General features: G+C 35.3%; 4 protein-coding genes and 1 long non-coding RNA gene across 13 annotated transcripts in view; 2 read left to right on the top strand and 3 right to left on the bottom strand.

Moving 5' to 3' along the window:
* LOC135842288 (pleckstrin homology domain-containing family G member 5) overlaps positions 1-25,622 on the top strand; it is a 187,655-nt gene that overhangs the window by 43,260 nt on the left and 118,773 nt on the right. The window lies entirely within an intron of this gene.
* On the bottom strand, positions 11,219-13,369 carry LOC135843915 (probable phospholipase A1 magnifin). 3 transcript variants are annotated; one of them, XM_065361960.1, is made up of 8 exons: positions 13,196-13,369; positions 12,935-13,085; positions 12,658-12,826; positions 12,464-12,567; positions 12,194-12,321; positions 11,803-11,922; positions 11,508-11,727; positions 11,219-11,433 (listed from the first exon to the last, which is right to left on the bottom strand). In XM_065361960.1, the coding sequence occupies exons 1-8, from the start codon at positions 13,233-13,235 to the stop codon at positions 11,298-11,300; spliced, it is 1,068 nt and encodes a 355-aa protein (XP_065218032.1). In that variant the 5' UTR covers positions 13,236-13,369; the 3' UTR covers positions 11,219-11,297. The 3 variants fall into 3 exon arrangements, with proteins under 3 accessions (XP_065218032.1, XP_065218033.1, XP_065218034.1); XM_065361961.1 differs by lacking the exon at positions 13,196-13,369 and having other exon boundaries at positions 12,658-12,861; positions 12,935-12,998; XM_065361962.1 differs by lacking the exon at positions 13,196-13,369 and having other exon boundaries at positions 12,904-12,947.
* LOC135843103 (uncharacterized) lies at positions 16,017-16,877 on the top strand. The gene is made up of 2 exons (XR_010558242.1): positions 16,017-16,161; positions 16,264-16,877. It is a non-coding gene; the product is annotated as an uncharacterized LOC135843103 (long non-coding RNA).
* LOC135843101 (phospholipase A1-like) lies at positions 16,831-20,132 on the bottom strand. 2 transcript variants are annotated; one of them, XM_065360845.1, is made up of 10 exons: positions 19,730-20,132; positions 19,523-19,641; positions 19,211-19,370; positions 19,001-19,133; positions 18,743-18,905; positions 18,549-18,652; positions 17,713-17,840; positions 17,527-17,646; positions 17,246-17,450; positions 16,831-17,148 (listed from the first exon to the last, which is right to left on the bottom strand). In XM_065360845.1, the coding sequence occupies exons 2-10, from the start codon at positions 19,589-19,591 to the stop codon at positions 17,001-17,003; spliced, it is 1,230 nt and encodes a 409-aa protein (XP_065216917.1). In that variant the 5' UTR covers positions 19,592-19,641; positions 19,730-20,132; the 3' UTR covers positions 16,831-17,000. The 2 variants fall into 2 exon arrangements, with proteins under 2 accessions (XP_065216917.1, XP_065216918.1); XM_065360846.1 differs by lacking the exon at positions 19,730-20,132 and having other exon boundaries at positions 19,211-19,423; positions 19,523-19,542.
* Positions 20,206-24,596, bottom strand: LOC135843102 (phospholipase A1-like). Of its 5 annotated transcripts, none has more exons than XM_065360850.1 (8): positions 22,458-24,596; positions 22,208-22,319; positions 21,960-22,122; positions 21,772-21,875; positions 21,176-21,303; positions 20,955-21,098; positions 20,670-20,868; positions 20,206-20,576 (listed from the first exon to the last, which is right to left on the bottom strand). In XM_065360850.1, exons 1-8 carry the CDS (start codon positions 22,495-22,497, stop codon positions 20,429-20,431), a joined length of 1,038 nt encoding a protein of 345 aa, XP_065216922.1. In that variant the 5' UTR covers positions 22,498-24,596; the 3' UTR covers positions 20,206-20,428. The 5 variants fall into 5 exon arrangements, with proteins under 5 accessions (XP_065216922.1, XP_065216919.1, XP_065216920.1 ...); XM_065360847.1 differs by having other exon boundaries at positions 22,208-22,340; positions 22,458-24,594; XM_065360848.1 differs by having other exon boundaries at positions 20,955-21,080; positions 22,208-22,340; positions 22,458-24,589.

Below are 25,622 nucleotides of genomic sequence, written 5' to 3'. Positions count from 1 at the left end.
ATATGAGAATGCTGGGTGCCATGCTAGGTACATTTTTTTGATCTAATAGTGACCTAAAAGGAGTAAATCCGAAATTTTTTACATTAAAAGCAACTCAAATTTGGGTCATGGTAACATTTTTTGTTCGCCTGCTCTAGTATTATTATTGATCCGGAAAATCATTAAAATGATCCAAACGCTTTTTTTATTTTTGGTAAGTAAATTTTTCAAAGTAGACATTCCTTCAATTCGTCAAGTGGACAACCGCTTTTAATTTATAGTTTTTTATTCATTTCCTCGAGTAGGTACTTATAACATTACTATCAATTGTTGAATTTCAGCTGAAGGTGAATCCGGGAGCATCTTTTAGGATTATTTCAACAATTTTTTTGCCGATGTTAATTCGATGCAACCTGAATTTTTCTTTTTTCATGCCTCAATGCATTCTTTAATATTAAAGAGAGTCTACTAATTTATACAAAACTTTTAAAAGTTTCACATATTTTGTTTTTTTGTTAAAATCAAAAGAGCTGAGAAAGCTGATTAGGTAATTCTTCAACTTCTTCGTTTCTTTCAACTTTATGAAAAGTGCTGATTTCACAGAATTTTCAGATTTGCAAAATTGACAATTCAAAATTTGTGAATTGAAAGTTACTCGTATATTCGTAATAAATAACGATCCGAACGTGTACTTAACGAGAAGCAAAGAGAACAGAAAAAATCCTGTTTATGATGCCAGAGATTTATTCGAGGGAATTCAATGATTTTCATGCAATTTTTCGAGTTTTTTTTTACGGAAACTTTGGAGAAATCTTAGCCAGTGGCGTGCTTTGTGGTTAGAAAAGATGCGATTTACTTTCCCAAGTGAGTAAATTTTTAAAAAAATCACACAAAGTTTTTTTTCGAGAAAATTTTACTCAAGACTTAAGAAGTAATTTTTTCTGAATTTTAGTAATTAAGATTTTTCAAAATCATCTCAAAGTATTAAATTCTAATGCTAAAAAATCTCATTTTGCCCTCCCCTTGGAATAATCCTGGCTACACGTCACTGATTTTTACAAAAAATTTGGGCAGTTTAAGAACCTAAAAGTACCTAGGTGGATTTGTTCTTTTTTTTTCTATTGAAATTTTTTGAAAATAAAAACCAGCCATCTCTATCGATTTAAGATTTTCAACGACACCAAATTCAAAACTGACATTAGTTTCGCCATCAACTTAACAGTCCTCGAATAAATTCAAACCCTTCGAATGCTTTTCGGTCTATAAATGAATAGTTTTCACATTACGCAGGCAGGAATTCGCTAGGATATAATTCCTTATACGACACTTGGAAGAAAAATCGTTTTCTTTCGATTCGCAGTCCGAAATAAAGGCCTTTAGGCAACGATTGATATCCACCTTGCAACAATGTCACGTCTTGGTAATTTCACAACCAAATGAATCCTTAAAATGGGAAACTTTTACCAAGAACATTACTCATTCAAAATGTACTCGACATTTAAAACGAGATACTATTTCCACCTAACAAACACATCTGACAAGTCTTTCCCGAATACATCACTCCGGCGGCTTATAACAATTAATTAATCACTTCCTTATAGGCGCATTTCACGGATGCGGCGTTATCATCTCTTCGCCACGATGTAAATTGTGATGCTGCGAGGTACCTAATACTTCTTCGACGCATTTCAGCGGTGGGTTTTTTGCGGTCGTCGTCATCGTCGTCGTGCTAGGTGTTCACCATACATTCTCGGACTGAATTCCATCGTCATCAATCTTACGGGGAAAAATTTTCCAATTTTGGAGGAACCATGTTTTAGTTGCCAGTGCTTGCGGTATCTACTTTGACAAGTCTGTTCGCTTCAATCGTTCGATTTGCGAACGAGAAAAAAAAACTCGAATGGCGAATTGATTTTTATTATTCTTTATTCGTCTAGGGAAAAAACCAGCTAACGCATAAGTTGGTGAAAAGTTTTTTAAGACGTAGCGATTGGAATTAAGCGAATTAATAATTCGAAAAGGTAAAACTCATCTTCGATTTTGGCGTTGGACGACCCCCAAAAAAAAACTGAAAGCAAAAATTGACGAAATTATTCAACGCTGTCGATGAAAACGTGAATTCTTGTTTTTTTTTTTTAACCCTCAACTCATCGGTTCTGTGTTGAGAGATTCGGCTCGTAATGAAAATTTAAATGGAGCTTTTATATACGCGTTTACAACCCTAATGTACTGTTCCTAGTTACCATTCTGTCTGTCTCGCCTTTTCCGTTTTCAACCTACATCCTTATTCTACATTAGGTACGACTAAACGTTCAAATTACATTTTATTGATAGAAATCGTTGTTAACGTGTTTTTTTTTTCGGCGCATATCCATGATTAAACTCATTCAACCGTGGCTGATATTTTCATTTATTTTTTATCAACGATCAAATGCGCGCGACATTTGACGGAAATTTAAAACCTCCGATAGAGTATTTTTTCACTTTTACCGACTTTTCGCACGAAAAGTGAAGGTATTGTATTTGTCATGAAGGTTCGGGATTTGGGTGGGGGTGGGTTTTCTTGACGTTTTGGAGTGTGCTGATCACGATAAGACGTATGGCACCAAACGAGATAAGTTTATATATATATATATATGGACCTAAGTATCCTCGACGTCACCATACATAAACAGTACCTTTTGGTCACCAGGCTTTTAAATGCCTCCGGAGGTGTATTTACTTCATATTTGTAACCAGCACAGTTGTTATAGTGCTTATACTCTTTTCCCCACTTGATTTACATGCTTTAAGCTTATACAAAAAAAATGTACGAGAATGGTACCAATTTGCCTCCGATTATAAACTGATCTCTTCCGTGACCTTGTGTATTTAAAAAGATATTGACTATACCAAATTGTCACCTGCTGCCTTGCCTAATAGATTGCAACTGCGCTGGCTACGAATACGAAAATATAACACAACTGGAAGCATTTAAAAAGGCGGTGACCAAAAGGTACTGTTTATATACGGTGACGTCGAGGGTATGTCCGTGTTGATGGAACAAAAATTTTAAAATCTGTATACAGTAGGTGTATACATGACCTTTTCGTCACCGGACAAACTTTTCCCCTTTTACGTTTCAGGGGAAAACAAACCGTTTGCACTTGGTATACACAGGGCAACGTTTTCGTCACCGGCAAAACGCCTCCGTCACCGATTTTGGTGACCAAGAGAACGCGTGAGTATATAAAAGGTGACGTAGAGGTACCCTTTGCATATCTATGTATATATAGCCGCATACAGGCAAACTCGTAACGTTTTGTATAAACAGCAATCTCAAGACCCTTCTATAACTTCGTTGCTGTGCATGCGCTCGACGCGTCACCCCGTAGGCCTGATAGTACTCGATGTTAGGCCGCGTTATATTCGTTAACTTGATTTTTTGGTGACCTGTGGAAAGTGTCTCATTGCCGAAACATCTATTTTTCAAGAAAGCTTTTTTTTTAAAGTCTCATACGTCTCTGTTTTTCGCAAATGCCTTTTTAACAAAGCATCCTACAGAAAAATAACCAGCTCTGAGCAGAAAGGAAATTTAATTCTCTACAATTTCCTTCATTGCATTTTTTTCCTATGATGCATACTTTTCCCATAAAATCAATGTTTAGATTGAAAAACACGAAAATTCGGCCCTGTATAATCAACTCAAAATTAAAATTCAGCAGTCAAAAATTTATTTTTGACGATTTTTGACCACGCCATGTGAAAGAGGACATCTTCAACCACCAGAATCACCAAACAGAACGTAAAAAACGTAAAAAATGATTCTTGGCAATAAAAACCTTTTCCTCATATCCTCATACCTATTAATTAGGCTATGTACTCATTTGAAAATTGAGTCAAAAGTGAAATTGTATAAACAGCAATCTCACGTCCCTGCTCAAACTTTGCCAGTAGACTTCCCACACCTTGTAGATTCATATGGCACCTCATCGAAAAGTCACGTCCTAAAAAGGTTACGAGTTTGTCAAAACGTTATGAGTTTGCTGGTTAATCTATAAAAAAGTTACGAGTTTACCCCCTAGAATATTTATGTATGTATGTATGTATGTATTTATTTATATATCAATTTATGTACAAATTTGTGTCACGCTGAACTCAAAAGCTCCGAACTTTAAGTCGAAACTGATGATGGCAAAATATTGCTGTGATACTGAACTAGAGAAATTTTTAATTTGGTCGAAATCGATTCAGCCGTTTACGAGATATGAACGTTTAAGTGTGTTTCAACGTTATGGATAAGCTGAAATATTTGTAAACCCTTATATCTCGAAAATGGCTCCTTCCCAACAAACTGATGTGGTGGTTAGGGTGTGTAGGTTGAAGATTGGTGCGCCGGAAGTCGGGTGATCGAATCCCGCGCGAGTCAAGAGATGAAAATTTTTTGTCGATTTTTTTTACTGATTTTTTTTTTTAATTTCATCCTTTTAATTTTTTTAATATTACCTTAATAATTTTTTGCAATCAAAAATCAAAATTTTTCAAAATTTCTAGTATTGGAATCGCGAATTGCAAATCAATAGTTATTTTTGGCGAATAACTGGTTGTAATAAGTACTCGTTTAAAAAAAACGTAAAGTTTTTGGTGAATAGCTAGTAACTTTTGATAATTTTTTTTTTGGTATATCAAGTACCTAAATAATTTTTTTGCAATCAAAAATCAAAATTTTTCAAAATTTCTAGTATTGGAATCGCGAATTGCAAGTCAATAGTTATTTTTGGCGAATAACTGGTAATTTTTGTTTTAAAAAAACGTAAAGTTTTTGGTAATTGGCCAGTAAATTTTGATAATTTTTTTTGGTAAATTAATAGTAATTTTCAGTAAATAAAATAATTAGTTATTTTTGGTGAATTACTCGTGATTTTTGGTAAAAAACGCATAACTTTAGCTGATTACAGGTAACTTTTGATAATTTTTTTGAAATAAATTACTGGTGCTTTTTGGTAATTGTACCGGTAGTTTTTAGTAAATTACCAATGATTTTTGGTAAATTACCAGTATTTTTTGGTAAATTACTCGTAATTCTTGGTTGGTAAATTTCTGGTAATTCTTGGTTGGTAAATTACTAGTAATTCTTCGTTGGTAAATTACTGGTAATTCTTGGTAAATTAAATTTCTGGTAATTCTTGGTTGGTAAATTGCCAGTATTTTTTGGTAAATTACTCGTAAGTCTTAGTTGGTAAATTTCTGGTAATTCTTCGTTGGTAAATTACTGGTAATTCTTGGTTGGTAATTTACTGGTAATTCTTGGTAAATTACCAGTACCAGCAATTCTTAGTAAATTACCCGTAATTTTTTGTAAATTACCAATGTGTGCTAGGGAAAAGTCGGTTGATCTTGCGTGCTGCGCAAGATTTTTTTCAATTCGTGCGTGTTTTACTGCGTTTCAAAAGGGGAAAAGTATACTTTTTGAAGTGTAAACCACCAACATTTACAACAGATTGAAAAATCATTGTCAAACTGAAAGCCGGTGTGTTTTGTAAAGTCCGTTTTTCTACGTTAAATACCTACCTACAGACGTGTTTTAGGTGGCATTTTTCTTTTTGTCCTATCCCAGTTATACATAAAAAAAGTAGTGTGTTTATAGTAACTATCTAGGAAATGGTGGAAATTTTAGAAAACGAATAAGTATTCTAGATTCTTGAAATGGCACAATGGGATATTAAGGAGTATCAAAATCTCAAGTTGTTGGAGGAAAATAGTGATATGAGCTTGAAAAGTGCAGAAATAGCTGAGAAAAGTCATTTTAAATTTCAAAAATGCAAAAAGTTCATTTTCAAGAACTTTTCAGTTGCAAAAATCTTTTGTCCTAAAATTTTGGACTGCTATTCTTCGAGTTATACAGTCCGCAGTGGTGGAGATTTTTTTCTCTGATTTTTGGGAGAAAACAGTAAAAAAATTGCTTATCAACCTTGTATGCATTTTTTTGAAGAAAAAAAACTTTTGGTCTTCCTGTCAGGCATTAAAATTTTTAAGAAGTATTATTACTGACTTACATAAAATTCACCAAGGTTTTATGACAGGTTTCTTAATTTTCCTAAATTTATTTTGAATTCCCCTAATCTACATATATAATCAGATAGATGACTCAGATGGAGCTGATGAATGGCCCAGAGGTGTCCTGATAGGTGGCTGACAGATCACCAACCTACAGTGTGCTAATTACACCACTTTGGTAGCCTGGAGTGTCAAGTACATATCCATGCTGCTCAAGTGCCTGGAGAAAGTCAGCGCAAGATTGAGGTTGCAACCTACGGAATTAATACCCCTACTTCAACTAAACAACACTAGCGCGGCACCTGAATTTGCATTTAATTGAGGTAGCAACTTTTGGAACTATACCCCTATTTCAGCTCTTAACAATGCAAACACACTAGCGCTGCACCAGAGATTGCAGCCTCAATAGGGCCTACTGATCATTGATCAACAGAACAAAAACAAAGCTGATGGTAATTGACCAGCTGGCCAACAACTTGCCAGAGATCAAGGACGTCAGTGGAATCAAAGTCATGAACAGATTCTCCTGCCTTGGATTCATCATTGAGAACACCGATTGGATGTGAAGCTGAGATCCATGACTGCTGCCAACTCACCAAAACTGCGATGACTTGTTTGAAACGAATATGGAGTGATTTTGCTATGTGCAGAACCCTCAAAATTTGACTGTTAAACACGCTGGTCTTCTCTGAGTTCCTTTGCGCATCAGAGACTTGGACCATTCGCACAGGGGACTGGCAACGGATTGATGCAATGGAAATGTGGTGCCGGAGGCGGCTGCTCAGGGTTTCTTCAATGGCTGAAAGAACTAATGTCTCAATTTTTAGTGAAATTAGTGTGACTAAACGACTGTCTACAGTGGTCCTTGGCTGTATACTCACATTCACATACTTTGGACTGCTGAGAAGAGCGGATGCCATGGAGATGATATTTGTGTAAGGCAGAGTAGAAGGAGCCAGAGGACGATCGTTGACCAGGTGAACCGTTGATGGTATATAATGGATGAATAATTCAACGTTGAAAATGAGGCAAAATGTGACAGCTAGATTTTGGATGCAGAATCCACCCAGTTGGGTGAAAATCTGCCCTTCTGCCAATAAATACGCGGTAAAGAGCAGTTTAATTGGAGTTTTGTACTTCAACGCGACTTCAAACTGCTGCCATGCAGCAGATTTTACAGTTTTCAAAATCGCGCTTCAATTCATGGGCGTAATTTGAAGCGACTTTTTAGGTTGTCACATTTTCTGCACAGCAGAAAAAAATTTCTGCTGATAAACTTGCCACAAGAATATTTTGTAGCGTATTTTTATTGTGTAAAGCTGCCACACTTCTAATTATGTGGCGTATTTTTGCACGTTGAAAAAACCAGCCACAAAAATACGCTACGCAAATATTTCATAGCGTATTTATTCGCATATTTGCTGAAAAACGAGCGTAAATGTGGTATTTTGCGCGCGTGTTTCATCTTAGTATATAAATCTTTAGTCACTTCTACCAAGTGCTCTGGTGGCATAGGTAGCAAGGATTCCATTCACAGAACCGGGGACTCGAGTTCGATCCCCACTGGTGCCAAAAAATTTTTCAAGAATATTGATCAATGGCAGATTTTTACGTGTAAACCCATGCAAAAAAATCATAGATTAGTAGTACTGCAGTAGTACCACAATACTACTTTCAAAGTCATGAACAATTAGTATACTGGAAGTAGTACTGGTATTATACTTGAGTAGTACTGCAGTACTACTTTCAAATTCATGTACTATTTATTTAGTAGTTCAGTATTACTCAGTATTACAGTACTGGAAGTAGTACTAATATTATACTTTAGTAGTACTGACCATGTACTGACTATAGTACTGAAGTAGTACTGAACCTCGCATCACCCTACAACTCACAGTGGGCTGTGAGCACCCTCAAAACGGGCGTAATTCAACAACTTACAACGAACTCTAAAACAATGGTACAATGATATCCTCCCTTATGTTTTTGGGGTCGCAGAATACGAATTCGACAATATTTTTTTTGTAGGGGTGGGGGTGAGGGGGTGAAGGGGGCGAAAAATTCAAAATTTGACTATAATGATGTGTGATATGTCGAAATGTACCAATTTTCATCAATTTACTCAATTTTAGTTGTTATAAAGTAATTATAGAGGTATAATTTACGTTGAAACTCCGTTTTTCCTATTTATAAATACCTAGGAATAGAACAAAATTTTTGCACGTAGATGCACGGGAAATTCCAGCGGCTAGTAATACTTGAGGTAGTGTATTTCAAGATGTCAATTTCCATTTTTGCCCCCAAATGCCCCGGCGACTACAACAGTCGATTATACCTAGTGAAGAATCATGGTGAATTTTGTTAAAATGTTACAAATTTTTTCTTCCAGGGACTTTGACGGCTCCCCAATAGAAAATTCTTCATCCCCCGCCCTTCACCCCTTCTACACCCTCGAAAACGTACATTTTGACATATCACACGTCATTATATGGTCAAATTTTGAATTTTTCACCGTTTTCACCCCCTTCATCCGCCACAATTCACCCCTACGAGAAAAATATTGTCAAATTCGTGATCTACACCCTCAAAAACATACAATTCGATATATCACACATCATTATGGTCAAATTTTGAATTTTTCACCCCTTCATCTCCCACCATTCACCCCTACGAAAAAAATATTGTCAAATTCGTGATTTACACCCTCAAAAACATACAATTCGATATATCACACATCATTATGGTCAAATTTTGAATTTTTCACCCCCTCCATCCCCTACCATTCACCCCTACGAAAAAAATATTGTCAAATTCGTGATTTACACCCTCAAAAACATACAATTCGATATATCACACATCATTATGGTCAAATTCTGAATTTTTCACCCCCTCCATCCCCCACCATTCACCCCTACGAAAAAAATATTGTCAAATCGTGATCTACAACCTCGAAAACATACATTTCGACATATCACACATCATTATAGTCGAATTTTGAATTTTTCGCCCCCTTCACCCCCTCGCCCCCACCCCTACAAAAAAAATATTGTTGAATTCGTATTCTGGGACCCCAAAAACATAAGGGAGGATATCATTGTAGCATTGTTTTAGGGTTCATCGTAAGTTTTTGAGTTACACGCCCGTTTTTAGGGTGCTCATACAGCCCACTGTGCAACTAATGTAATTCAAAAATGCTCCATCAGTACTATATTAATACTATAGCATGTTTTAGATCCGTCTTCAGTACTTCCACAGAAGTTAAGCAGTCTCAGGCCTGGCTAGAGGTTGGATGGGTGACTGTTTAGAAATTATTCTCTAGGAGTACTGAAGTTCGGTAGTTCAGTAGTACTGTAGAAAACTAGGTGCAGTTCTGCTGTGTGATACTATTTTTTTCATAGAATCGTGAAGTTACAGTACTACTGAAAAGTAGTACTGCAGTATTACTTTTCAGTAGTACTGTGGTACTACTGTGTGATGGTACTAGAGTACTACTTGAAAAGTTCAAATTGTTACTACTGAAAGTAGTACTGCTTTCAGTATTAAATTAGTAGTACTATTTTTTTGCATGGGAATAAAATCGCGCTGATTAATGGGCAGAAAAAGCATTGGCGTAAAGTGTTAAATCTCCTGCCCGCGTTTTTATGGCGTAAGAGCAGATTTTCACCCAACTGGGCAGGAAACCTTCTGCTCATGCGCTAAACATGATGTTTATAGTGTCCTGATTGGTCAGGCGCTGGTGGAGGGAGAGATGGTTCAGTGTTGCAGTTGCTACACAGTCAAGGTCACTTGTAACACAACCAACTACTTTACCAATACTAGTAAACTGGCGCATGTGCAGAATGTTTCCTGGATTCTGCATCCAAAATGTGGCCGTCATATACTCCGATTTGAATTATTTGTCCATTATATACGGTCGATGAGGTGAACTGACTTCATTCGCAAAGCAAGGGGCAACAGCTTTGTGGAATGCCTGAGAAGTAAGCTGGACTGGAAGCGGTGCGGTGGCACATGCTCACCCATTGACTATATAGATATACATATCTATATAGTCAAAGTGCTCACCTCCAAGATTACAGAATTGAAATGGTCACAATACCCCTGCGCGAGATGTTACGTTTTGATGATGATGATGATGATGATGGTGATGATGTACATATATGTGACCCCACCTGACAAAATCGACCATTTCGACAAAATTTCAAAAAATGTTTTTTCCTCAAAAATCTGATCTTTCAACCCTTACGATTCTTTTTAAACGTCATTATTTTGGACACTTTTTTTTGTAGAAATGGTCGATTTTGTCAGGCTGGGTCAGCAGGTCACCTTTGTAGTTTAAGAAGAGAAAAAGTGGTGAAAAGCTCATAAGAAAAGGGAAATTTTCATAAAATACTGGAAACAGTTCAAAAAAATTATACCTAATTTGAAAAAAATAAAAGCAAGCCTCGTACTCGATTTTTTCCAAAAAAAAAAAAAAAAAAGGAGTAACCAAAAAAGTTACTGACTTTTAAAAACTTGGGGGAAAATGTCTATGAATTTTTAACATGATGGTCAAATATACCCTATTAAAAACTTTTACCACTTTCACAAGTTTTTAATGACATTGAAATGGCCTTTTAGATATCGAGTCTAACTTTCAAAAACTTGGCAAAAAATTAGTGCATTTTTTGCTAAAATTATGCCAAAATTTCAAAAACCTTAGTATTCTGATTCATATGTAGCCAGACTTTTCGGTTGATTTGGAATTCCATTCCAAGCATTGAGTAAACTCGAGAAAAAAACATACCCTTGACTTAGAACTTTCCTGGGAGAGAGCCGAGGAGACTTCACACCCATTTCTGGTAAATTACTGGTATTTTTTTTGTGAATTGCTGGTAAATTTTTGATTTTAATATGGTTTTTGCGTCAGGGATCTTTTCGAAATCTGTGTAACGCTGATCCACGTCACGTTGACCTGGGCCACGCTGACTTTTGAGAACGGGAAAAACTTGTTGAATATTTTATATGTATTATTATGCCACACTCTTTTAAAAACTTGAAAAAAATTAGGTTGAATTCTCGACATTACTATGTCTGAGTTTCTAAAACTTGGAAACAAATTAGATGATTTCCCAATATTTTGTCTGACTTTTAAGAACCCCGAAAAAATTGTGAAGAATTCTTGACATTAGGTACCTATGGCAGACTTTTGAAAACATTGAAAAAGTCGCCAATTTATGGAATTTTATTTTGTTCATATTTTCTAAGTATCTATATTATTACTTATTTACGAGTATGACAAGCGATTATGATGGTTTTGTTCTACAATAAGGAGAGAAAGCTCCGGTTATCACGTGAAGCTTCCCTGTAGCTTTATACTTGAACGTATCCAATCCCAGTACTGTAGTATCTAGGTTTGGATCTAACGTATCCGAAGTTACCCTGAAAAATAGGATCAAAACCAATGACAATGAAACCCTGAACTATTGACACAGCAATTTCGGATAGGTACTTACTTCTTCGCTCGTTCGATTGTTTTGCTTGCCACAAATCTACATGCCTGATTTTTGAGCGATTCAATAAAGTAGTCTGTCACTATACTGTGAGAACATGTCATCTCCCAGATCCCAAGTGCACTATCAATAAGAAAGCCTGCAATAACACGAACCGCTGTGCCTTTAATAGCACATGCAGGTTGTTCATCAGTGTTCTCGTTTATAAAAAAATCTACAGTGCCTGAAACAGAATTTCATCATTTTTTATCTCGAATAAATCGAGATATTGCCTAGAAATTATGTGAAATAATGTTACCGAGAAGTTCCCTATGGCCAAGAACACGACAAGTGTGAAGCACGTCGACGTAATAAGCGTCAGTTTTACGTAGTGTTGTCAAAGAACCTACCTGGAATTTGGGTCCTGCGGGATCCAAACCTATGATAAAAGAATAATCCGGGTAAATACCTATGTACCTAGTATATTACATATAAGTGTGGATTTGATCGGATCACATGAAATATGGGCATTCTGTGGATCAAATTTTATTAAAGTTCTCATCAAATTAGATCTGCTCAGATCTAATGATACCTATCCAATTATTTCAACATGGATATGTTTTTTGGTCTGGGTTTTAAATCTTTTCGCCAGAGTTGAAAATTTTCAAACTTGAGATTAATATGGGTAAGAAAAGGAAAAAGATACGAACCCGTTATTCTGTATACGCTTGGTAAACCTCTTCCAACATTTCCAGCGATGTGTGCCCCTAAACTGTGGCCTATAATGTGGATTTTTTTAGTTTCGACGCCGAACTGAGTCATTAACATATTTATGAAACTGAACATGAAAAAAAATGCTTGAAGTTGAATTGCAGCTCAAATACTTATGGCCCATTTTTTGGACATAGAAATGCTATCTTTTCCTTCCGGGTGAGTAAACTGGTACTGCTTTACATGGTACTACATATCTACTCACTTACCCAATTAATTGATTGGCTACGATAGGTACTTGATTAGCAGAACTCCAATAATTAACTGTTTTAGCATTACTACCCCAATCAACAGCAAATACCATACCATCTTTCTAAAAAATATAAATAGGTAGGTAATTTATTTCGATCAGTTGGAGTATGACAGTAGCATTACTTAACGATTAAAAAGTGAGATTTCTAACTGATTGAAGATAAGCTTGTGCTAAGTCCTTCATCCATTGCTCGCTTGTATCTGATTGAAACCCGTGAATAATAAATACGAGCGGTCTTTCATTCGATATTTTTCTTCCATGTAGCTGTGAAAGATCTTGTACTGGCAGATCGAGTTTCATTGGCGAATTAAGAGATTCTCTATGAGAAATTAGCGTAGGTATTTCGTAAAATATCTGAATCTTAACGAAAGTAAATTACAATGAACTTACGATTACCTACGTACGTACGTAGACAGTGACAAATTACCTAGTATATATCAGTAAAAAAATTTTCAATGGATTCCCATTAAATAACTGCTTCACAGGTTCTGGTACGAGTTTATTGAAGATTCCGGATAGGGTGCCACTGAAGTCGCCCCATATTCCACATTTTGAAAACGTAATGGTTTGAAAAAACACTACAAATTACACAGCATCGAAAAATCAGTCACTTTGTAGCCTATATAGGTTTCTCTAGCCGTTATAGTAAATTTACCTACCTAAATAGATTAAATTTGTAGTTACTTACAAAAATATCCGAGCAATGCACCAATCGAGGAAATTTTCATGTTCAATTTGAGTAGAAAAGAAAACGAGATGTGCGAATCACGATAATGATGGATGAACGAGTGATAGATTTTTGCATGTTTTTTACTAGTTCAATCAGTGAAATTATCCGTAAAAAAATTGATAAAGTACCTACCTACTCACTTAATATTGTCATGAAGTTGCATTTCACGCTTGAGAAATATTTTGCAACCTCTTAAGCTGCTATGAAGGAATTCTACATTTTGATTTCTATATTCGTAATCGTATTTGATGCGTATGGCACTGGACCAAACAGAAATATTTCACATGGTATTTGATTTAATTGGCAGATATTGTTCGAATGTTGATGAAAACGTGCTTGAGCGAGTTATAAAATTTTGACTGCAGTAGCATAGATCGACGCAGAATCTAAAATACTTTCATTTCGAGTTGCGTCATTTTTCCCAAAACAGGCTGTGTAGCGACAGGAGTGAAAAAACGATTTTTTCTGAAATGCCCTCTTTTTGAGAGTTAATCTCTCCCTTCCTGGGGCACCTCCGGAGCTGAAATTTTTTCTGAATACGTTTCAGCTCAAGATGAAGGTTTCTGCTGAATTTGGTCAAAATCCATCAACTTTTTTTTCGCGATTCACCAACTCAAAAGTGGCCAAAAACCCAGAACGAGTATTTTTCAAAGTTTGAACTTTTTCGCATCCAAACTGAATCATATAAATAATTTTTGTGAGCTCAATTCATTGAGAATCTCTAAACCACGTTTAGATTTCTACTGAGCTATTGAGTGGTTGAAAATTTGCAAAGCGTTCATTTTTATACAGATGAATTCACATTTTGAAAATTTTTTTCCTCTCAAATAGGTATGCGGCCGCATCAAATATGTAAAAACATCAAATGATGTCATTTCCAAGGCTGAGGAAATATCTTGGAATGCAATGGTGTCAATTTTTTGGGCATAATTGCCAATTTATAAAAATCGAGAAAAGTAATTAAAAACGCGCATGGGTATGAAACTTTTTCAATTTTTTTGAAATTGAAAATAATGACAAAACAGTTGGCACCGCTACGTCCCAAAATATTTCTGTAGTTTTCAAAATGCTACTCGTATATTTCGATATGAATTTATTTCAATGATTCAAATTTCCTCAGATTTGATGTGACTTGGTTTGAAATTGAATTTGACGGTTTGAGCAGTGGAGTAGCCAAGGGGGGGGGGCGAAGGGGGCCATAGCCCCTCCTTGCCAGCGAAAATTTGAAAGAAAACATGCAAAAATGGACGTTTTTGTGTTGTTCAAACCCATTTTTTCTAAAAATTTTCGCTGTCGTTTCGCTCGAGCGGTAATTTTGTTTTCTTTTTCGTAAAATCTTCACACATTACGATAGGTTTCCAGAAAGTTACCCCTCATTTCGATTTTTCGTGGCTAAAAATCTGGTTTTGCCCCCTCCTTGAGAAAATCCTAGCTACGCCACTGGGTTTGAGTACTTAATGATGACATTGAATTCAAATTCGTGTTCGGGGCTTTGTTGTGTTCAAAATATAGCGATTCGCGCAAATTTCAAAAATTTCCTCGCAACGGTAACATTTTGATTTTTTTTGATTTTTTATTTGAAAATAACTGGTCAAAAAACCACTCTTGAGGTGTCCCTCCCAAAATCGACTCAAATGTGGATAAACTCGTTAAACAGATCGAGTATAATACACAACTCGATTTTTAGCTGCCCAACTTCATATTCACGCCTTCTGGAGCAAATTCAAAGTTCTGGAGAAATTTAAAAATCGCGCCGGAGGCTCCAGATCGGTGGGAAATGACGGAACTCGGTCTAAGGGGGGTTGTTCTGTTCGAAATACAGCGATTCGCGCAAATTTCAAAAATTTCCTCGCAAACGGTAAAATTTTGATTTTTTTGGATTTTTTATTTGAAAAAAAAAACTGGTCAAAAACCCACTCTTGAGGTGTCCCTCCCAAAACCCACTCAAATGTGAATAAACTCGTTGAACAGGTCGAGTATAACATACAACTCGATTTTTAGCTGCCCAACTTCATATTCACACCTTCTAGAGCAAATTTAAAATTCTGGAGAAATTTGAAAAATAGCGCTGGAGGCTCCAGAATGGCTGGAAATGGCGAAATTTTGATTGGGGGGGGGGGTAATATCAGTTTTAGGACTCATTTTGAATATTTTTACTGATCAAGTAAGTACTTTTTTTTTTTTTTTAAAAAGCATAAATCACCTAAATAGTCAATTTTGGATTTTCAAAAATTCGCCAAAAATCGAAAAATTGACTTGGGTAGCTGAAAATTTGGATTTGGGGGTTTTAGAATATGCTATTTCCAAAAATCGCGGTCCCGTTCAAATCGGAGGCGGACACCTCAAGAGGTTCCCTTGTTAGAATACTTGAAATTTTTAAAATTTTTTCTTATGGAAATTTTGTCGCATATCTTCCTAGTTGAACAGGTGAATTATTCGAATTTCCCACTTTAGTGTACCTACCTAATTCAGATTACCTACTTTGTAAGCTGTTTTTGCAATATTTTGTTTAGACTATAAAATTTTATTCGATTTGAATACTTTGGCTTTGTACCTTGACATTTTAGGTGCTTATTATGTGTTGAGTATTCGTTCACAGGTTTTCGTAACCAAGTACCTATATACCTAATCAAAAAGTAATTAAAAAACACACGATTCTCCCCGCCAGCCTTAATCATCATATTTGGCCTATTTCCAGCGAACTTGTAACATATGAAACAATCGAATTACCCATAAAATGAATCTAATTTCGGCGTTTCAATAACGCGATATTCAACCTCAGCAGAGTTGCACTTGATTACATATGCTTCACAAGTGAAAAGTTCGGCTAAAATGCTACGATTAATAAGATTATTTACAGTACTTCTCACCTTAGTTTTCATGGTCGAACTCGTCTCTACGGAAGATGAGGCTGATTCCCCTCCGTAAGAGTTGACATTTTGATGACAAGTTTTACACCTACTGTATGTACTCGTATAGTCACCTGCCCAATTTTTTATAATGTGGTTTTTCTCTTTTTAAATCAGATACGTGTGGAATTGCTTTTGCGATGAATTATGCCGAATAATCAAAAATTTTATCACACCTTTGATCTTACAAGAAAGCAGAAGAGGAAGATCAATGCGTATTCCTGGAGTTTTTCAACCCAGTTTAGGCGTATTAGAATGGTTGAGAGATGAAACTGGGTTACTGGGTACCATCTTAAGAAACGGCTTCGATATGGTGAAAGAAGAAGCTAAGCAGTTTGGCAATGATATTAAGGATTCTATTGCTGTTTTGGTCGTCGCAGGTTCCCGGCAAGTCAGGCAATATTATAATGATGTTGTGGTTCATCGTAATCAAACAGATCCTTTTCAATTGTTTTGTGAGAAAACTCGTCGTTTAGGGTATTGCAAATGTTCATTGCGAGAGATATAACTACCTATTGATGAAATTTGAATATTTTTTAAGAATATACTGCATGTTATTGTAATAATTGGCGTGACATTTATTATAAGTTTCGGGAGCTTCAACGTTTACCAAATAAATAGGTACCTATACTCTTTTGAAGGGAAGGTAATGCTTATGAGTTCGTATTGATGTTTGCAGAATGATGACCGTTATTTACAAAATTTATTAAACAGTTGTGATGTTTAAAATCGCCAAGACCCGTTTATTACATACTTATTAGCTGCATTGACGTTTAAAATAATGATATAATTCACTTGAATTCATAAAAATTATCGTTTAAGTAATCTTGAAATTGGTATCACTGCAAAAAATTTCATTCACAGGGGGTTTCTGATGGAGCTTTTCTACAGTAAGGGGCATATTTATTAGTTACGATGTGAAGTTTTCCTCGAGTATTATACTTGAATGTATCAAATCCCAATACTGAATCTTGTTTTGGATCAAAATCTTCCGTAATTACCCTGAAAAAACAAGAAAATTAACACCAGTGAACTGTACCTACTTAATTGTAAGAAAGCAAAAAATCATCATAAAAATAATATGTATTGATATGCCTACCTGCTGGCTCGTTCTTTTGTTTTGCTGGACACAAATAAGCAATCTGGATTTGTGATCGATTCGATAAAGTAGTATATTGCTATATGGTGAGAGCAATCATTGTACAAAATCTTATAATATATGTTTTGCATCATTGTCGCATTACACGCAGGTTGAATACCAACAGGCCAAGGCTTACAGTTGTTTAAGTAGAAATCTACAGAGCCTAAAATAAAAATTTGCAATGTTGATTTTGAACAGCTCGAAGATTTGGTTGAAAAATAAGGTACGTTTGCCATTACCAAAAAGTTCACTGCTTCCCAATATAGTATTTGTATGAATAACATCGACATATTCAGCATCAGTCTTACGTAATTGTGCTTCTAAAGGATCGTCTGAGAAAAGTGATGCTGGATCCAAACCTATACCGTAACACGTTCAATAGAGATGAAAATTTTAAACCTATCATGAGAAACAAAGGGCAATACCTGTTACTCTGTGCATGAATGGAACACCTCTCCCAACATTTCCGGCGATATGTGCACCTAAACTGTGTCCTATGATGTGGATGTTTTGAGGCTTGAAGTGAAATTTTTTGACTAAATATTCTATAAAGCTGATCAGGAAGAAACTTTTCAATTCGCAGTATAAAAAATATTCATACTTAAATCTTTTGAAGGATGATGACATTGATGACAAGTAGGTAGATTCTAGATTAGATATTTCACACTGCCAAAATGATACTGTTTTGCCCCAAAATGAAACTAGGCTTTCCTGAAAGCTGGATTTTGACATCCGTATTGCATTTTTCAAAGTTTTGAGCACGAGAGAAGCCTTTTCTAGGGACTTGGTTTTGGTTTTGTTAATCAGAACAGAAATCAGCACATTTTTCACAATTTTTCGAAACTGGCAGTAAAATGACCAAAAAATTGGCACCTCTGCGTTCCAAAATATTTCTCCTTTGCGAAGAAAAAATTTTCAAAACACGAATTCATCCTGAACCCAGCGATTTGCGAATTTTCAACCGCTCATAGCGCGCAATAGAACCCTAAAAGTGGTCTTGGATTTTGACGGTATAATATCATAGATGAATCGACGCAGAATTTCAAATAACTTGATTTGGGGCTGGGCTATTTTCCCCAAAATTTCACGATTTTTTCAAAAATTCCCCCTCTTTGAGGACCAATATTTCCCCTCCAGGGGCACCTCCGGAGTTAAAAATTGTTCTGAGTAACTTCAACTAAAAATGAAGGTCTCTGCTGAATTTTGTAAAAATCCTCTGACTTTTTTTGGAGGATTAACCCTATATTATACTTTTACTTACCTGATTAATTGTGCTGCTACTTTGGGTATTTTATTAATCGCTCGGAAGTAAGCTATTGTTTTAGATCCACTGCTCCAATCAACAACACCTACAGTAGCATCTCTCTAAAAAAAAAAAAATGCAAGTGATTAACATAATTATGATCATCAGATAGAATGTTAAAAGGTATAGACAAATTGCAATAAATTTCCAACTTGTTTGAGATAAGCTTGTGTCAAGTCCTTCGTCCATTGCACTTCACTATCTGTAATAAATCCGTGAATGATGAGTACAAGCTGTTTTTCATTGCTTATTATCTCACGTACTAGCGATGCATTTTGTACTGGTAGGTTCAGTTTTATCGGTACGTTTAATTTTCTGCAAAAAAATACATCTTTTGTTGTGAAATGTTATAATGTATCCAACATTTATTCAGCTGTTTAAGATGAATCATTATTCATTGGAATATTTACCTAGTATATATTAATAAAAAAATTTTCAATTCCTTCGGTAGTAACCAGTTTTTTACTAATGTAAACGCGTTTGAAATGCCTGATATGAATCCCAAGGTTGGTTCACATTTTGATATCATGGTTTGAAATAAAGCTACAAAATGGCATAGCATTGAATAATCAATCATTTTGCATCGGATTTGAATCAATATCTGATAAAAACTCACTTACCAACATACGCAAACAATATTCGTATATCGTAAATTTTCATTTTTCTCAATTTCAGTCGATTAAACTGCATTGGAGAAATTTTGTATTTTGATTTTTCATTCGAATTTGATGAGTATGGCGTTGGACTAAACGGAGGCTCGGAGGCTTGTATCACGTGATCCTTGATTTTAACGTTATTGATGAAAAATTAAATTAAGTTCAAAGTGTACCTACCTGAATTATAGTTGTTATAAAATCTGTATTTTTTTGAAGTGCTCATTTCATTATGAAAAAATCGTTTTCAACTTTCTTATCAAAAAATGTCAATCTTACCCACGAGGTTGTCCTTTTTAGCTTGGAAAAAATAATGTTACGAATTTCAATTCCCAAACAATTGTACATCCATTACTCATCACAGATTCTTGTAGAGAGGAGAAATAGGTACCGAATATCTTTTCATACCATGGTCATGAAAATTTCGAAATTTCTCGTAAAAAAATAACGAAATAGGTACTTGAACGTATGTAAGTAGGTACCTACCAAATACGTTCATTTTGAGCAAATATTACATCTTTTCAAACTTTTTGTGTTTATTTTTAGACTGTTTTCTTTATTGTTCAACTTTAGACCGCCATCAAAATATATACTCAATTTGTGTATGTATTTTCGCGTAAAAATATCTAGTTACGCGGGGTGTATTGAGTGAACGAAATTCAATTAAATGAAAACCATGGCGTTTCTAATTAAAAGTGTTTTATTTTTGAGGTCACTGACGAAATTCAAAAGGAGAGAGGGGGAGGCTGTTATGTATGTCTTAGCCGTTTTGATTCACAAAGTAGGCTCCATTCACCAGACAGCAAAGTTTGGTGGATGTGTTATTAATGTAGGTAGGTAACGTTCAGTACCTATTAAATATTGCCGCTATTCAAATATGTAAATTAATCATATACTTAGTAACTTCTGAATGAATTGTTTTTTCATCGAGCGTTTTTCTTCACTGAGAAATTAAGTAAAAATAAAACACAATTCCGTTCTATATTTTGTATGCGAACCCGTAGATTTTTTGGACCCGGAGATAAAACGAAAATGGGTCATGTGGTGTACATCTGTGTGACGGAGATCAGCTTCACGTAGATTTTAAAAAGACCCCCCCCCTGAAAAGACATATCCATTTAAAATTGGGGAGGAGAGTTTTGAAAATGACTAGGTTATTTTTATAATAGAGCAGTTGAAAAAATTCTAATCACAGTTGCTATTTGATGAGGTATTTCTACAATAAGGAGAAAACTTATTGGTTGTGATATAAAGTTTTCCTCGAGCCTTGTACTTGAAGGTATCCAATCCTAGTACAGTATCTCGTTTTGGATCAAAATCTTTCGAAAATATCCTACAAAAAATAACAACACAAAATCACTATTAACAATGAATTAATTGAAATAATTGAACCATCGCGTCATGTAACAACAATTCGAAAACTTACTTGTTCGCTCGTTCTTTTGTTTCGCTGGCTACAAATAAACATTTTGAATTATTGATCGATTCGATGAAATAGTGTATTGCCAAACGATGAGAACATTCGTGATGCTTGATCTTATGATAAAAATGAGTGTCTTGATCATTAGTCTGATTACATCCGGGTTGAATTCTATCGTTATCGTTTATAAAAAAATCTACAGAACCTGAAATCAAATTTCATTTATTTTAAGTATCTCAAAACGCTCAAAGAAATGGCAGGAAAATACGAATGTAGATGAATTAATGTTACCAAGGAGTTGAAAATTCCCTAGAATGGAATTCGTGTGAGCCACGTCTACGAATGTAGCATCAGTTTTGGATAACGATAATACTGTTGAAGATTGGTCTATGAAGCCAATTCCTGCAGGATCCAAACCTGAAAAGTGAAAATTCACTTAAATTATCCATTTTTTTAAAAAACAAATTCTAAACATTTTGAAATTAAAAATTTGTAGAGTGGAAAGCGATTACCTGTTATTCTGTGTATTGATGCTATGCCTTTTCCAACATTGCCAGCAATATGGGCTCCTAAACTGTGCCCTATGATGTGGATATTTTTAGGTTTCACTTGAAATTCTTTGATTAAAAGTTTTATGAACCTGAAAACGAAGAATACGTTTTAAGTATTTATCGAAATGACAAAATGTATTACTAGATCGATTAAAGGGTGGTAGAAGACTATATCGAACAACTTGTGGTGATAAAAAAAAAGGTTTTGAGCGCCCTTCTGCCCAGAAACCTCACAAATGGTGACTTTAACTCGATGTGAACATTATTGTTTTTGAGTAGAAAGAAAGGGTTCCCTTTTTTTGAACGCTCTATGCCTACTAAAATATTGAATTTTGAAAAATCTCGCTTGCACTTAATATTTATCAGTTTTTTATGAGTAAGATCCATCCAAAGATATAGATTTTAGACTCCTTAGGGCTGAAAGGAGAGCTATAGCCTATAAGAGATTTTCAAAATAACGATTTTTTAATGTTTGAATTGAATTTATGTCCTGAAATTGCATAAATTTGTGGACTTATTTCAAATTCACGATACTGGCGTATTCAATACTCACCTACCGAATCAACTGATCGGCTACATTGGGCACTGCATCAACTGCATCGAAGTAATTTATTGTTTTAGCTGTACTGCTCCAGTCTACAACTCCTACTACAGCATCTTTCTGTAATGTATAAATATGTAGTTGAATACCTATAATTATGACAATCAGTCGAAATTTCAGGACACGTTGAAAGTGATTTCTTACTCGTTTGAGATAAGCTTGTACCAACTCTTTCGTCCATTTCTCTTCACCGTCTGATATGAATCCGTGGATGATTAGTACGAGTGGTTTCTCCTTTGATATTTTTCCTCGCAGCAGTGAATTATTTTTTATTGGTAAATCCAGTTTGATCGGTGAATTAGATTCTCTGTGCGAAATTCACGTTTCTTTAATTCTACATGCAATTTTTATCATTATAGGTACCTAATCAAGTAGAAAATTATTCTAATTACCGTGTGTACATCAATAAAAAAATTACAGATTTGTTCGAACCCGATATCCAGTTCCTAAATGATGTTAGGATATCTGAAATATCCGATAACGTGTCCTCTTCACATTTTGAAACTATTATGATTTGAAACAAAGCTACAAATTATACACCATATTGATGAATCAGTCGTTAAAAAATATATAATAAGTACCTATCTATAGAGGTTAATATAGGTACCTAATTGAAATGAATTTATGCTAAGAAGTACTCACTCATGTACCCGAGTAATAAACCAATATGGTAAACTTTCATTTTTTCTTATTTTAGAAAAAAAAAACTCTCGGTATCGGTATAAAATACTGTGATAATGGTTTAACGATTAATGAATTTTACGATTTCTCATTTCAATTTCTTCTCGGTCGTATTATCGCTTGATCTATTTTTGCATATCTTATGCTTGCTCAACGTGCGGGAATGATGTGTGGTTGATGAAACTTACGATTTGTTCGATATTGTTGTCGAGAATTATTTCTTATATACCTATGAGGTATTGTGCAAAGTCTAAACTGCATCTGCTATAGAGAAATTTCTTTTTGCAACCGCAAAAAAAAATATATAATACCTACCTAGCGAGAATCTTTCTTTATTAGAACCTATTTGAAAAATGGGAAAGTCCTTCGTAAAGGAAATAACAAAAGCCTGATTCTTTTTATTACAATTATTACGTATTATCACCTACTTGGCTTCAAATCGTCATCAAATACTTACCCAAGTTGTGCAATTTCGTGTAAAAATATCTAGTTACTTACGCGACTCAAAGTGTAGTGTATTGGGTGAATGAAATTCAATTAAGTGAAAACCATAGCGTTTCCAATTATAGACGTATTGTTTTTAAGGTCACCAAGAAGAACAAATAGTGGAGGATGCTCGTTGCTCATCGTGTGTATGTATTATAGTCATCTGTAAATTCGTAAAGTAGGTATTGTGAATAGAAGTTACCGCATGGTGGGTGTGTTATCAATGTACCATTACTATTGCAAATGCATACATTTTCTTTGCCTATTCGAGTAAATAAATCTTATTGAAAACTCTAAGTGAATGGTATTTTCATCGAGGACGTTTCGTCGACGAGAAATCGAGTAAATACTACCCTAACGCCGTATTATTCTCTCCACAGAAACTGAATGTTCTACGAATGCAAACAATCGGCAATACATTTTCTTTATTTTTTTTTGTTTCCTTTTATCCTCTCAATTTTTTCGTCTGTTTTATTTGTTGTTCTGTGATAAAAGAGCAGGAAATTTATTTTCCGTGCTGTTATGCATATCCTATGCTAGTTTGAAGTTGATCTTTTCGTTTGTGGTCAAACTAGAACACTTGCTGTGTTTGAAGATTTAGGGTCTTTGAGTCGTGACTACCCCTTGCACCTCAAGTTGTAAACATTGTAATCTGTCAGAAATTATGTCAAGGAACAAAGCGTGCATAGTCCCAAATTCAGAGTACCTACATCCCTCTTTCCCTCACGCCATTTTTAAAAAATCGTCGAGTAGGGCTGGTGAATTCGTAGCACTCCCAATAAGGCCAAAATCTGCGAAAATTATGTTTTAAGGATCTAAAGCATCGATAGAGCTGTTTATTTATAGTACCTACTCAGTCCCGACGTTGGAGCACTTCCCTCCCTCCTCATCCCAGAACAACCTGTTTAGGCTCTCAAAGTCGATTAGTCTTTCTGTCAGGCCTTATAAGGTCATTGACCCATACATCCATCGTCTCATGGTCGTTTGTCTTCATGTATAACCTCTTAACACCATTGGTTCGTCTATACAGCGGCTCAAGGTCGAATGTCTTCTTATTTATGGTCTTTATAGGTTATTGGTCCATTTGTGCGGCTTCTCAAGGTCGTCTGTTAGTCTGTCGGTCGAGCCTCCTTGGGTCACTGACCTCTCTGTCTTGCTTCGCAAGGTTGGTTGCATGTCTGACTGGCTTTCCAATGTCATATGCTAGCTTGTCTAGCATATTAAGGTCATTGACCCGTCTGTCTGACTTCTCAAGGCCGTGTCTGTCTTCCTGTCTGACCTCATCATAAGGTCATTGACCTGGCTGTTCGGCTTTTCAAGGCCGTCTGTCTTCTTGTCTGACGTCTACAGGTTATTGGAACTTCTGTACAGCTTCTCAAGGTTGTCTGTCTGTCCGTCGGGCCTCTTTAGGTCACGTACCTCTCTGTCTAGCCTTTCAAGGTTGACTGCGTGTCTGTCTGACCTCCCAATGTCGTTTGTCTGCTTGCCTTGCCTCTTAAAGTCATTGAACTGTCTGTCTGGCTTTTCAAACTCATCTGTTTTCCTGTCTGGCTTCTGAAGTTCATAGTTTTGTAATTTAGAAGTCATGCGAGCTTCAAAAATAGATTTAAAATTTCATAATTTGGAGGTCATGCTAACTCCAAAAATTGATTCAATTTTTCATATTTTCGGAGGCCATGCGAATTCCTTAAGTTGTAAAAAAATTGTCTGAGGTATTGTTCGTCACTTTCTTCTGCCTTTTTTCGAATCATCATACCGCGAAAAAAACACACCTTACCAAAAAGAACACTGCAAACTTTTTTTAAGTTTCCGACTTTAAGTACCTACTTTTCAGTTATGTATTTATGAACGCTTCACTTCACATCTTTCTATAGGTATCCTTAGAGTTTTTATAAGTGACATTTATTGATAATTAATCTTCTTGAAACTGTATTAACGCATTGTTCACTTCGCCAATAAAATTTTACCGTTCGATATTCTTTCTCACAGACGTCGTTTGAATTATTAGGTATTATTATTCTAATGTTAATGCTTCGTGAGAAAAAACAGATGGTAACTTGCTATACAAAAAGTAAAGTTGCTTCTTAATAAAATAAAGGAAGACTTCTCAAAGTTCTTCAGACTTCAGTGAAAAGCTATAGTTAGTAAAGTTCATTGATGATTGAATTTTCTGATAAGATTTTTTGTATTCCTATCGTCAAGTAGGTACCTATTAGCGTGTGTTTTTTTAAATTGCTTCGCCACAAAAAAATTTAGCTTAGAATTATGTAATAATCACGAATACGATAGAAACAAATCACTCGTATATAATTTTTATGGTGATTGAATTTTTTTTTATCGCCGACGACCGATGAAAAATAATCAATGAAAATTGCCATCATTTTCATTAATTACCCAACACAAAGCACACAGAGTTATGTGCTGCACGGATTTTTAATAAAGTGGCTTTCTAGTATATACCTAATGTGAAAATGATGGCCTTCAGTCAGTCCAATTAATTTACGACACTGACACGTACCTACCTAATTCGTTTAAAATATCTACCTGCTTTATGTTTTAAAAATCTGGTACATCTCAATACATATATTTCGTAATGAAAAATATAGTCTAATGAAAAGTGTATTTAGACATATCCGTTTT

This window comes from Planococcus citri, chromosome 4 (assembly GCF_950023065.1).
Source record: "Planococcus citri chromosome 4, ihPlaCitr1.1, whole genome shotgun sequence".
Taxonomy (NCBI): domain Eukaryota; kingdom Metazoa; phylum Arthropoda; class Insecta; order Hemiptera; family Pseudococcidae; genus Planococcus; species Planococcus citri.
Note: the sequence above shows the minus strand (reverse complement) of the source record. Positions and strands in the feature narration are given on the sequence as shown.

What these genes read in the sequence shown, in the direction of transcription:
- LOC135843915 (XM_065361960.1), bottom strand. Translation starts at nt 13,235, where the DNA reads ATGAAAATTTCCTCGATTGGTGCATTGCTCGGATATTTTT. An exon ending in TGCATTGCTCGGATATTTTT is followed by an intron (nt 13,086 to 13,195) that starts GTAAGTAACTAC and finishes TGTAATTTGTAG; the next exon opens with TGTTTTTTCAAACCATTACG. An exon ending in AAGCGTATACAGAATAACGG is followed by an intron (nt 11,923 to 12,193) that starts GTTCGTATCTTT and finishes CTTTTATCATAG; the next exon opens with GTTTGGATCCCGCAGGACCC.
- LOC135843101 (XM_065360845.1), bottom strand. Translation starts at nt 19,591, where the DNA reads ATGTACAATTGTTTGGGAATTGAAATTCGTAACATTATTTTTTCCAAG. An exon ending in AATATTGTTTGCGTATGTTG is followed by an intron (nt 19,134 to 19,210) that starts GTAAGTGAGTTT and finishes GCCATTTTGTAG; the next exon opens with CTTTATTTCAAACCATGATA. An exon ending in GGGAAGCAGTGAACTTTTTG is followed by an intron (nt 17,451 to 17,526) that starts GTAATGGCAAAC and finishes TTTTTATTTTAG; the next exon opens with GCTCTGTAGATTTCTACTTA.
- LOC135843102 (XM_065360847.1), bottom strand. Translation starts at nt 22,497, where the DNA reads ATGAAAGTTTACCATATTGGTTTATTACTCGGGTACATGA. An exon ending in TTTATTACTCGGGTACATGA is followed by an intron (nt 22,341 to 22,457) that starts GTGAGTACTTCT and finishes TATAATTTGTAG; the next exon opens with CTTTGTTTCAAATCATAATA. An exon ending in TACAAGCTTATCTCAAACGA is followed by an intron (nt 21,876 to 21,959) that starts GTAAGAAATCAC and finishes TATACATTACAG; the next exon opens with AAAGATGCTGTAGTAGGAGT.